The sequence below is a fragment of the Chelonia mydas genome, chromosome 11 (assembly GCF_015237465.2).
Source record: "Chelonia mydas isolate rCheMyd1 chromosome 11, rCheMyd1.pri.v2, whole genome shotgun sequence".
Lineage (NCBI taxonomy): Eukaryota > Metazoa > Chordata > Testudines > Cheloniidae > Chelonia > Chelonia mydas.
The window spans coordinates 11,530,989-11,543,954 of NC_051251.2; the positions used below are offsets into that span (position 1 = coordinate 11,530,989).

The following is a 12,966-nucleotide window of genomic DNA, read 5'->3' on the forward strand; positions in this document are numbered from 1 at the left end:
GTTTAATCTGGACTAAAAAGGTAGCCTATGGAGCAATCAGAGCAAATTGATTTTTTTCCCCCCTGATGTCACAGGCTCAAAGATCCATGGAAGTTAAATAAAATTTAATACAGAAAGTCACAAAATTAGCCAAATAAGGCAATATATCAAAGTACGCTACCTAGCATAGAATATCGGTCTAAAGTTAGACAATTAAGTTTATGACCATAAAGGGAATGTTTCTAGGTCTGATTGTCACCATCAGAAGGGGGAATAAAGCTACAGCACTTTCTATGTGACACAGAAAGGCAGCAAAGTTGATGCTAGATTTGAGGGGCATAATTTTAAGAACAGATTAAAAGGCGAATCCTAGAGAATTTTAAAAAAGCACCTTCCAGGTTTTTAGGGGATTAACCCAAGCATGGAATATCTTGATCAATAAAGGCAATGTATAATGGTGTCTTAGCCCAAAAGAGGGGTCAGGAAAAGGAGGCTCTCATTCCAAATTAAAATATTTGAAGCAGATGGTCGGGAAATGCATTTTCTCTCCCCTCACCCCCCCACGGTGAGTCAAACATATGAAATGGCCCTTCCCAGAGGGATCATTCCCTCAAAAAGCTGGGGTCATTAGAAAAAAATCCAATGAGATAGCAGGGGAAGACTATGAACATGGTAAACAAATAGGCTTGGCCATAATATCCACAATTAGATACATATATTACCTTTTCCACTGCTGCTGGCCAACCTTGATTTTTTTTTTCAGTATCTACAAAGAAAATTATGCCCCCCTCTTTCCTTCTCTGCCCCCCTTTTGTCTTTCAAATGCACCTCATTTCCTGTCGCAGCTTTAAATGAGTCTTTTGTCCTGTCACATGGACCCAGCTACTCTATTAGTCACAAAATTGTACTTTACATTTCTACAGCACTTTGATTCGGGGATCAGAAAGCACATTACCACTATTCATGAACCCCTATAACATCTGTTTTATAAACTGGTAAGGAGTTGCACCAAAAGATGAAGTGACTTCCCAAGGTCACACACGGAGTCAGGGGCAACACCAGGAATAAACTTGGTCCCCTGTTGTAACCATTGAGCTAAACTCCATCCAGACCCTTCCATAAGATCAGGAACCAGCAGGGGAAGGACTGGTTACATTGAAAGGCCATGGCTGGCCGTTGGGTATAACAGGCATGCTGTCCAGGACAGCACCATGTAAGCCAATGAGATGAGTGAATGCAAGGCTGTGAAGCGGGCACCCTGAAGCTCTTTGCCTTCCTAGAGTGGTGGGAGGTTTTTGCCCTTGAATTGGGGTGGGTCTTACAAAAGGAAGATTTAAATGGGAGGGGTCTCGTTTTGTTCAAGGGACAGAGGAGGGAGGGATGTCCATCTGCAGTTTGGGAGATGGAAGTGGGAGGGGGCTGAAAATAACTACATCGAAGTGCTCCACAGGCTGGGGAAACAACAAATCTGCACCTCAAAAAAATTGCTACCATGTATTTCTTTTGTGGTGAACATACCTGAGCTGGATTTCATACTGCCCAGCCTGACGGCGCTGCACATTCCTCATGATCAGCGTGAAGATGTCCTCGTTTTGCAGGATCTCGCACTCTGCTCCCGACATTATTTCCTGCCCATCTTTAAACCAATGAACTGTGGGGAAAGGGTCTCCAGCAATGGCACAGGAAATAAGGACATTCTGTCCAGGAGCCGCTGTCACAGATCGTGGTTTGCTAATGAACCAGGGTTGAATACCGTCCTGAGGTTCTGCAGCGCACAAATGGAGGAGCAATGTGGGATTCAGAAAAAATAAGCAAGAGAAATGGCCACACCTAAGTGTGAGCATCCAACTGACTACACTATATGATTCTATGATAACTATATGCAAAGTAACCACAAGGTCACAAGGGAATTCTGAACACTTTAGGGTATAATCTTCGAACCTGATAACACAGTTGGCCTTTAGCCTTGCACGAAACTCTTAGTAATACTAACATTAAGCAGTGATAGATCACATTATTGGCCAGATTTAGAACCATGTTACAAAGTTGCCCTAAATGGAAAGCTGAGCATTTCTCTAGTGTAGGGGGACATGCTGGGAGCAGGGGTGGAGTCAGTGGAATGTGATTCATGGGGCTGTTACAAGCTAGTGTAACAGATCTGCCATGAGGCTGAACCCTGAAGGCTGAATCCTGGGTCAGGCAGAGAGGGAAAGGCAGACGAAGCCATTGCAAACCCAGGTGTGCCAGTCTGCTGTATCCAAGGAGTAAGCCCCATCGCCTCCAAATCATTTAGAAACATTAATTTAATCAGATAACTCCTGGGAAATAGGCATCCCATTTTAGGAAAACTGAGACACAGGAATTCAGGACAAGGTTTGGAACTCTGATTTTTGGGTGTCCAAATGGAGACATCTTGGGCCCAAATTTCAAAAGTAATGAGCACCCCATAATTCTGAATAATGCGAATGAGAGCTATCGATGCTCAGTGCATTTGAAAGACCGGCCCAACCACACCAACTTGGGCCTCCAAAATCAGAGAGGAAAACTGAATGAAGATTTGACTTATCGAGGGCCCCAGTGAAAGAACCAACACTGGAGTGCCTGAAGACTTATGGCTGCTTCTTATATACTTAAGTGACTTGACCATGCTACATCCCTCTATTTTTCTTTAAAAAGAGATGGTGCTGAGGGCACATAAAGCCCCATGCACTTAGTTTAGGGCAGAGCCCACGCCCTGTACCCCAAACCACATTAAGGATGGGATTTATATCACCCAGAAGTTGTCTTCTCAGACTTTGTTTATGAGGTTGTTTTCAAATTGCAGATTCCAAGTATTCCTCACACATTATTCTTTCGGTGCTAATAATAAAAGAAGCCAGCATGCCTGGCTCCTGGGCAGGTCTTCCAAATGCCCAGTGCTTTAATTAGAAAGAAAAACAGCATTAAATGGTTTACAGTAAGTCCATACCTAAGTAAGCCTTGATAATCAGAATCTGTAGTAGTATTTAGCATAATTCTTGCATTGTCCTTAGCAATAGTGTGCAGAGATGAGGTTTTTAAACTGTAATGTGAAGTCCCATAGTAAAAATGGAGAAGTTGCTTCTGCTCAACAGCTCTTAACCCAAACACACAGATTTGAGTGCTCACAGCATCCACCACAACATACTTTACATACACTATCTACTTTAAATAGACCCTCATCCAGCAGACTGGAATGCCATCCTCTGTGCTCTTCCTAAATTCAGAGAGCTTCAAGCTTCATACCTTGTACAGTCAAAGTTGCTTGGGTCTGAGTTTCTCCTAAGTCATTCCATGCTTCGCAGGTATATTTGCCTGTGTCCTCAGGGAATACCTCCTGAATGTACAGGCTATATTCATTGCCTTTCTTTTCAAAGTGAAAGTCTTCTGTCTCTTGGATTTCTTTCCCATTGTGCAGCCAGATAATTTCAGGAGGTGGGTTAGCTGAGCAACACCAAAAAAACAAAAGGCATCAACACAACTGAAAACAGACGCAACCTCATCAGCTTCTTAGGATCTCAGAAAAGGCCCATTTCAGCCATGGCATAAGCAGGCACAAATTGCACTGATTACCTATTGTGTGCTGTACTTTTTTTGTGCTAGAACCTGGATCACAGCTCATGAAACACTCTGAAAGACATCCGATATAAACACAACTCAGCTTGTTGCATTATCTCCCTTGCCAGAGCTCCTTTTTTATTTACTGCCATGTATGGGATCAGCATGGAAACAAAACCCACTTGTAAAGTTGAATCTGTATCTGCCTCACCCAGATTCAAGCCAGAATCATCTATTAGGGTCAGAATGGAAGTGATCAAAGATTGTGATTTCAGGTAGGGAAGAACTGGCAGAAGAAATGGTTACTTACTGTAACTGTGGTTCTGTGAGAGGTGATGCAGATGTGTGTGCCACTCAGGTGTGTGCGCACCCGGCACACCAGAGCAGTGTGCCTAGCAGAACAGTAGGAGGCAGCGCTTGTGCTGTATGCCCATAGCCCCTCCCCTGGCTACATGAGGCAGTGCTGCCTTGACCCTCTGTCAGTTCCTTCATGCTCAGCGCCCAAAGACTAGGCTCCAATGCAGAGGGGACAGAGTGTGTCATGGAATACACATCCACATCATCTCTAAGAACCACAGTTACAGTAAGTAACAGTTTCCTCCTCTTCAAGTAGATGCAGCTGCTTATCCCACTTGGGTGACTCACAAGCAGTACCCACCCCAAGAGGCAAGGCTCGGATCCTAGCTAAACAAGGACTGCCAGACCGCCCTACCAATGTTTGCATCCACGCTGGATGGCACAGTAATGGCATAATGGTTCATAAACGTTGGTATGGACAACCAAGTGGCAGCCCTGCAAATGTCCAATATTGAAACATCACTGAGGAATGCTATTGACATAGCTTGCATAGAACGAGCTCTTACCTGCTGAGGCGGTATAGTCAAAGCTATTTTGTATGTAGTCTTGTTACAGGATGTTATCCACCTAGAGATCGTTGTGAAGAGACCACTTGCCCCTTGATATGATCCGCATATGACACAGATGAGGCGAAGCACGAAATGGTTTAGTCCTGTCCAGGTAGGTTAGACATCTGACATCTAATGTTTGGAGACTATGCTCTCCAGGGATGAATGTGGCTTAGGAAAGTAAACGCACTCCCTGGCTCAAATGAAACTGAGAAACCACATTAGACCAATTATTTTGGGTGTGGCGGTAAAATAACTTTTTTCTTTAGAGTAGATTGGGATGGAGAGGAAGGGATATGGGAGGCTGAATCACCAGCATAAGAAGGCCGGAGAAACAACACTGCCTCAGCCATGCCAGGGCAATGAGGTTGAACTTGGCCCAATCTGCTTTCAGCTGGAGGATGACCTGTGGAATGATTGGGATCGGGGGAAAAGTGTACAAGAGAACAGATTCCTAGCTGAGATAGAAGGCATCAGTCAGGGAGCCCAGACTGAGGCCCTCTCAAGAGCAGAACAGACAGCACTGCCTGTTGTCCCTTGTAGCAAACAGGTCGATCACTGGAATGCCCCATGCTCCTAAATGACCTGTGGGATGCTTGTCTTCAGGGACCACCCATGACTCAGGAAAAAATTCCTGCTGAGATAGTCTGCAAGGAGATTCTGGACACCAGGCAAGTGATCAGCTATTGAGTGATACTCTCCTCAATGCAGAACTGCCATAACCTGATTGCCTTTTAGCAGAGCACCCTGGGGTGTGCTTCCCTTTGCTTCCCCTTGCCTGTTGACATAATACATTGTGGTGGTATTGGTACGTAGGTGAACCATTGAGCCCCTCATACAGTCCAGAAAGGCGTGACATGTATTGTAGATGGCTTGAAGCTCCAGGACGTTGATATGCAGTGAGGTCTCCTGCTCTGACCACAGAGGGTAGGGTAGAGAGAAACTGGATGGCATAGCCAAATCTGATAGTGCTCAGGACCCAGCTGTCAGTGGTAATCAAGCCCCAAGCATTGTGATAGCTAGCTAGCCAGCCAGTTCTGAACAGAGGCGATGACTTGGACCATTGCTCTGGACAAAAGAGTAAAAATGGGAGCTCAGGGCATCAAAGGGGAGGGGCGTTTTGACTGGCCAAACCCCAGACCTGAATACTTTCTCTTCGGAGACCTATGCCCCTTTCTGAGGTAGCGCCATTGTCTTGGGGAAGGGACAGGCTGCTCAAAGGTGTGTTGCAGACAGTATTGTTGCTGCTGTTGACCACCATAGTGGCACCTTTGCACTGGGGGAAATATACACCCCCCAGAAATGTAACGTAACCCTAGAATCCTTGAAGTGGAGTCTTGTCCATCTTGTCTGAAAAAAGCACTCAGCTGTTGAAGGGCAAATCCTCCTTAGTCTGTTGCATGTCGGGAGCAATGCACACATTCTCCAGCAAGGACACCCTTCTCATGCCCCTGCTGAGGCCATCACTCTGGTCAAAGTGTCTGACATTCAGTGTGGACTGCAATGTCTTAGCCACCCAGCAGCCTTTGGCAATGAACCCCTGAAACTTCTCCTTGGAGGCTTCAGACAACTGATCTGCAAACTTAGACACAGCCGTCCAATTCACAAAATCTTATTTGGACAACCTTGCCTGCTGGTTCACAGTCCACATTTGCAGGGAAGAGGAGGTTTAGATCTTTCTACTCCTTGTCCTTAGAAGTGGACTTGAACCCGGCAGGGCAGATTTTATCATTCATGGCAGTTACAACCAGGGAATTTGGGGCCAGATGGAGTAAATGCCCTCAAATCCCTGCTCTGCTACAAAATAGCATTTCTTCAAGCCCTTTGCAGTAGGGAGTACCAAAGCTGACGTGCTCCAACGAATCTTTGCAGGCTCTAGGAGCACATAGCTAATAGAGAGAATCACTCTCCCAAGGGCAGGCGGCTGCAGGATCTCCAACAACCGATGGGTATTCTCCTTCAGTCCCTCCTCCTGAATGCCCAGGGAAGCAGCCACGTGCTGCAAAATGTCCTGGTTGGCCTTGAAGTCCTTGGGCACTAAAGGAGAGGAAAAGCCAGGCACTGTCGAATCATCTGGAGACCAAAAAAAGAGGCTATTAACTGAAGCAGGCTGGATCCTGTTCTTGGACTGATGAACCTGGACAGGATGACTCTGGAGGCTCTGCAAGGGGAAAGCTGAACTGCTGCAGGTCCAGGCATCAAATCAACAGTCCCTGCCACTGATCTACCTGGTGATCTTACCTTAGGGTAAGCTGCGGGAGTGTGACCTCTTCAACTGAGTGTCCCATGGGTGCCAGGAGTGGTAACAATGTAGCTGACAGTGATGAAGTGGAGGGTGGCAAGTGCTGCCCCAGTAACATTGGTGGCACTGGGCATAGCACAGTAACAAGGAGTTTCCTGGTGCTGAGGAGGTCCCTTGCACTGAGCCTGGCACTACCCCACTTCCATAGACTGCAGAAGGGAAACACTGGGGTGCAGTGCCAACAGACACAAGTTCAGTCGCCCACCTAGCCACCAGGGCTATAAACTAGGTTAGCCTTGGAAAAGTTCTGGACCAAGACAGAGCTCAGGACAGAAAGGCAGAGGAGGCCCACTGTAGCCTGATATGCCACCAGCGTGGAAACAGCTGCTGCCGACATCACCCTTATAGGTACCAGACAACGGACACTCCAGAGCTGGAACCGGAGTAGACCGTATAGGGTCTCTAACCTCCCTACACAGTACCGGGGAGTGGTGAGAGGGACCTGCTCCACCCTGCATGCTGGCAATAATACCGGGCGGGTCCATGCTCTTTCTGGAAGAGAAGAGTCTCCAGGAGATCCGGAGTGGTCTCAATTGGCCTTATGCAAACTTTTCCTTGGTGCGCTTGAGGGGGGAATCAGCTCCTCCATCTCTTCAGTGAAGCACTAGATCCAGAGTGCAAAACAGCAGCAGTTTCAGAACCTGAGGGCGACCTTCAGTCTGATATAGGCCTTGGTGTTGAAGCAGGCCACGTGGCCTGCAAAGGTCCCTAGCCACCTGAGTCCATTTTGTGGATGATTTACAAATTGACCACCACTCCCTGACATGGGCCTTGCCCAAGTACAGCAAGCATTGTACATGAGTATCGCTCTTCCCACCCCCCCCAACAGACAATGAGGGTATCACCAGGGAAATACTTAACTAAAGGTAATTCACACTAAAACTAAGGGAACTAACTAAATACAACTAGAAAAGTCTCTCAACTATAGAGAGAGAGTTTATGAAGTTAAGAACCACACAGCTCTGTCTCCAGCCACAGGCAGTAAGAAGGAACTGAGGGGGGTTGAGGTGGTGCTGCCTCATATAGCCAGGGGAGGGGTAATGAGCACTGCCTCCTAAGGGTACTGCAAGGCAAAATTCTCTGGCTCCAGTGTGCTGGATCCTAAGTGGAATACACAGCTGCATCTACTTGAAGAAACAGCAGATGAACACCAAAAGGAACAGATGCTAGCTTAAAGCAGAGGTCCCCAGTGAGAGCACAAAGTACAATGACAACTTTTGTCCAAAAGGCTGTTTCCCAGTCACTTTCTCGAATTATTGTAACAGGCAAAATTATTTCCAGTAGAAGGTTTTCCATGAGATGTTGGTTGCTCCATAGGGAAGATCTTAGCCAAAAGGTGGTAGGGTTGGGGTTTGTTTGTTTAACAGTTCAACTCTGGGTCAAGCAGGTGATACCCTTACTCACACTGGGCAGTACTTTACCCCTTGCACCATCCCATATGGACTAAATAGGACTGCTCAATAGTAAGGTACTACTCAGTGTGAGTAAGGGAATCAAAGAGCCATGGATATCAATGGAGATGTCTGTGATAGGAGGTAACGTTGAGTATTTTTAGTACAGCTCTTTGGAGATAAAAAATAATAAAGGTGTGAGCTATAAAATGACATTTTAGATCCTCTGATCAAAGTTAGCTGCCAGAGATTTGTGTTACCAAAGTTCATACTAGGGCTGATCTCTCTTCTACAGCACTAATCTTGCACCAGCTGACAGCAGTTCAGTCTTGTCTGGTTCACAGCACAGGCTATTATGAGCCCTTCAAGACTTAATTTCAGTTCAACAACAAGGAGTTGATATTATTCTGCTTATTACAATAAAGAGATCCTTCTGCAGATCTGAACACTAACAATAGACAGTGTTCATCCACCTTCAGGTTCAGTCCAGACGACCCTAATTTTTACTTTGTTAAAATTGGCTCCTTGAAGCATTACATTTAATTACAAAGTCTCTCTCACTAAGACATAAAAGGCAACCACTGCACATTTTAATTATTTGGTAGGTCTAGCATCCAAGGTTTTTCTTTTAAATAATGCTGATACTTTGTTACTTACCTGATACTTCCACAGTCATTATTACTTGGCTTCCATCCATGACCTTGAGGTCAGTCAGGCCTTTAAGGAAGACTGGTGCAAAGGTCTTGTTTGTCTGAACAGAATGTGTGCTTTCCACTTTCTTGCTGCTTTTCTTTTCTGTGGAATCAATGGAAAAACAGAAAGGTCTCTTACTGGAAACTCTCTCAATGCATTTTAGCTGCTCTTCGACTCAGGGTGATTTCAGTTGGGTGGTCTCAGTCCAGTTCTTAGACAGGTATACACGTCACCAAAACCCACCACCAACACGGCTGTCTCTCCTGTTGGCAGCCTCAGAAGAGAGGCCAAAGACTGAGTGAAAGTATTGACTGAAGTGTCCTCCCTCCCCCAATCCTCCCAGCTCAGAGTTCAGGTATATTGGCAGGATAGCATGGAGACATTTAAACTCATTTTCCTTAATACACCTGTCCTTATGCAGAGACTTTGTCTCCACAGCTGACAATCCAGTTCCTTTCATGATTGCTAAATTCATAGTGGAATATGGAAACCCACCTCACCCCTCTCCTGTATTACACTCAGCAAAATGTGTGATGATGGGAAAGATTCCTTACTGCCCCCGAGGCAATTGGTTTATGCCCTGAAGGACGAGCTATGTTTAGCCTTACTTTAGGGTATATAACTAAACTACAGCTCCTTTAGTTAAAAATTATCCAGGATTGTTGGAGACTCCTCCTACAGTCTGTCTGGAGGGATTCATATGGTGTGAAACCAGCTTATTTGGCTAGATCCTGACAGATGCATCAGATAAGGGTAGGTACTTCTGCTCAAAAGCTCAGAGGAAGTGCATTTATGGAGCCAATGTACTGGCGGTGGCCAAATATAGCAAGCCATCAAATATCTGTCAGTCACTTGGGAACACTTGCTGTTTGATTTATCTTGTGAGCTCGCTGAGGGTAGAGATTGTGTTGTCTTGTACAGTGACAAGCACATACTCATGGCCCTCCATAAACAAGAACAGCTTCTTTTGTGTCTGTTCCCATCCAAGAGATTTTTGCCCTAATTCTCCCTAAAGTATTTTTGTCTAAGAGGAGCCTTTTCTAATGGTTTTGTCCCAGAGGCTTACGGTAGGAAGTTTTTCCATAGGGATGGATAGCAAGAGATCGAAGCTCGTTTGGTAAGAAATGTGGGAACTCAAACCTACTGCAGCTGAATGTAATGGGCTTAGCTTTTGAAATGCCTAGTTTTCCACCATGCTTCATTTATCTAGCACCTATTTGCAGTGCGAGTGGCATTGTGTAGGTAAAATGGTCATGCTTTTGGTTCAGGCCCAACTCCAGTAACAAGCTACTAGGGTTTGTTAGCTCCCCCCGTATTTCATTCTTCACTCATGGAGAATGTTAGAGAAAGGAAGTGCTGGAAAAGGACGGCTGCATTGTGCAATCCAAGCTAGTTTCCTCTGCTACATTTCTAATGCCTGGCAAAGCACCACATACAAAGGAATAAAGAGCGGGGGGAGAACAGTCATTAAAAAGGGGGGAGGAAGAGAGAAATAGGACAGGAAATGGAGAGCAGAGACCAAAAAGGACACTGAGAAATAATGCTTCTAGAATTCCCTTTATCCCAGCATCTCATAACACTTTACAAATACAGAGAGAAGGACAAAGGCACGCAAAGGAGGAGGAACGGGACAGGCAATCTAAAGACGAAGGAGCAGGAAGAACACAAAGGGTGAAAACAGCATTGTTACTAACAGTACTCCACTAAGACTGACCAGGACATTTATTTAGAACCTTTGACTCCCTTGTTCTGTATAATCTAAACAGGTGAATTTCTGTTCTGTTTTCAAGAGACTAGCACTACACAGTATACCCAGAATATGTTATAAACTGATTTAGTCACTGCAGATGGAATATGTGAAAAACAAAACCCAAAAAACAATGTAAGCAGCATTGACTCCTCCGAATGTGCACCACAAAAATGCATGTTTTATGCACTGGAATAAAACCAGCTGTTTATACAAAGCTGTAGCAAAGTTAAAGGACATCTGCAGTAGTGGTGAAGAGCAAACAAACCCCTACAAATAATTACGTCTTAATTATAACAAAAAGAGTGATTACAAGTTTAGGCTCCAGTTTTGCAAGTTGTTCCAAGCAGGTGAACCCCACCAAACACATGCAGTGTTGACTACTTCACTTGGGCTGTGTGTGGAAGGAAGGCTCTCCCCAGTCATAGCAATTTGCAGGATCAAGATCTAAACAGCAATCTGCCATCATGACTGGCCAATGCTGACCAATAATACCTGACACTTTAAGGTGAAGTGCAGAGAGCTAAGCACCGCTTAAATCTCAAACAAGGTGTAGGTTGAATTTAAGCAGTGCTTAGGCTTGTACCAATCTCTACACAGAGGTGAATTTCACCATTACAGAAAGCATAAAGGTATTTAAACAATGTTTAGCTCAATAAAAGAGCTGGAAGGGAAAGCGTAAAAGGGTATAAACTAGCGAGGGAGAAGAATTATGAAGGTGGGATAAGGAGGAAATGGGATGAAATTATGGACATGAAAAATTAGGCTGAATATCATTGGGGGGGGATTTCTAAAGCTGAGCAGTGTCTCTTCAGGTGCAGAAAGAAAGACACTGTGTATATTATAACCTCTAGGGAGACATTCCGATCCTTATAAACATGTTCTGTATCAATACACAGATATTGTTTTAAACTTCTCCTTAAGAATGTATTAAGCCTTTCAGATTTACTTTAAATAGTCCACTACTTAATTTCTCATTATATTTTATGACCCAGTAGTGGAAATGACACTTTTCTGATGCTTACGCTTGTTAGACTGCACATATGGCAGGGAAGGCAGCTCTGTAGCAATGGATGTGAGCATTTATGAGACCCTGACAGTGCTCGAATAGCTCCTAATTGCACCTGTTCTGAGGGAGAATTCCACAGGAAATGAAAAGTGCAATCAAAGAATCATAGAAATGTGGGACTGGAAGAGACCTCAGCAGGCCATCTCGTCCAATCTCTTACACTGAAGCAAGACGAAGTATTGTCTAGACCATCCCGCACAGGTGTTTGCCTGTTCTTAAAAACTTCCAATGACCGAGATTCTACAACTTCCCTAGGTACCTTGTTCCAGTGCTTAACTAGCCTTACATTTAGGATTTTTTTCCTAATGGCTAACCTAAATATCCCTTGCTGCAATTTAAGCCCATTACTTTTTGTCCTGTCTTCAGTGGATAAGGAGAGCAATTTATCACCCTCCTCTTTATGACAACTTCTTAATGTACTGAAGACTGTTATCATGCGGCCCCCCCCCACACTTACAATTCTCTTCTCCAGCCTGAACAAACCAAATGTTTTCAATCATGGCTAAGATAAGTAATATTCCCATTCAAATTATGACACCTAGTAGTCGTATGACCATAGTGCCTAGGGGCTCTAGTCATAACCAGGACCCAACTGTACTAGGTGTTGTACAAACACAGAACCAAAAAACAGCCCCTGCCCCAGGGCTTACAATCTAATTAGAGTGCAATAAATGAACGGCTGAAGAGACTGACTACAAAGAAACCGGAACATACTTTTTTCAGACACACACAGCACTAACAAAACCGATTTAACCCCCCCCCCCCCCCCACCAACGATGTGTCTTACAAAGAACAATCTGATTTTAAGCTATTCCTGTTCAAACACAGTGTGCTGCATGCACTGGTGTTTTAAAGCAGATTATCATCATTGCCATTTATTTCTAAACTTGAAAATGGCTTATTTTATAGAGACTCAAATTCTGGATTTTAAACACCATCTGTTTAAAAGGAAACCATGACCACTTATTCCATGTAATGTCCCATCCTCTAAAAAGGACACAAGACACTGGATATTAATTATGCTTAGGAAAATTGAATGGATATGCTGACAAAGCTGTGACTACTAATGAACACTAGACTCTGACAATATGGGTGTTCTCTTGTTGTATCGCCGGCTCTTAATCTAAAGCCACACTCTCCTATTTTGGGATCCAACTTTACAATGTGATGTGCTAGAGTGGAATGCTTTACTCATGCGGCATGCTTGTGCTGGAGGATTAAATTGCAGGATCTGGGCCTTAATCATTACCCAGCTCTCCTTTTGTAAATCACATATTGCAGTACAAGGTTGACGAGGTAATATC

General features: G+C 44.6%; 1 protein-coding gene across 6 annotated transcripts in view; it reads right to left on the reverse strand.

Annotated features, from left to right (window-relative positions):
- Nucleotides 1–12,966, reverse strand: part of MYLK (myosin light chain kinase) — a 324,584-nt gene that overhangs the window by 102,052 nt on the left and 209,566 nt on the right. For 5 of the 6 annotated variants that reach the window (XM_037913164.2, XM_043524848.1, XM_043524851.1 and 2 more), the window contains 3 exons: nucleotides 8,811–8,948; nucleotides 3,244–3,441; nucleotides 1,498–1,744 (listed from right to left, as the gene is read on the reverse strand). In XM_037913164.2, coding sequence (XP_037769092.1) covers nucleotides 1,498–1,744; nucleotides 3,244–3,441; nucleotides 8,811–8,948 — 583 coding nt within the window. The remainder of the gene's footprint in view (nucleotides 1–1,497; nucleotides 1,745–3,243; nucleotides 3,442–8,810; nucleotides 8,949–12,966) is intronic. The other variant, XM_043524849.1, reaches the window with a different exon arrangement.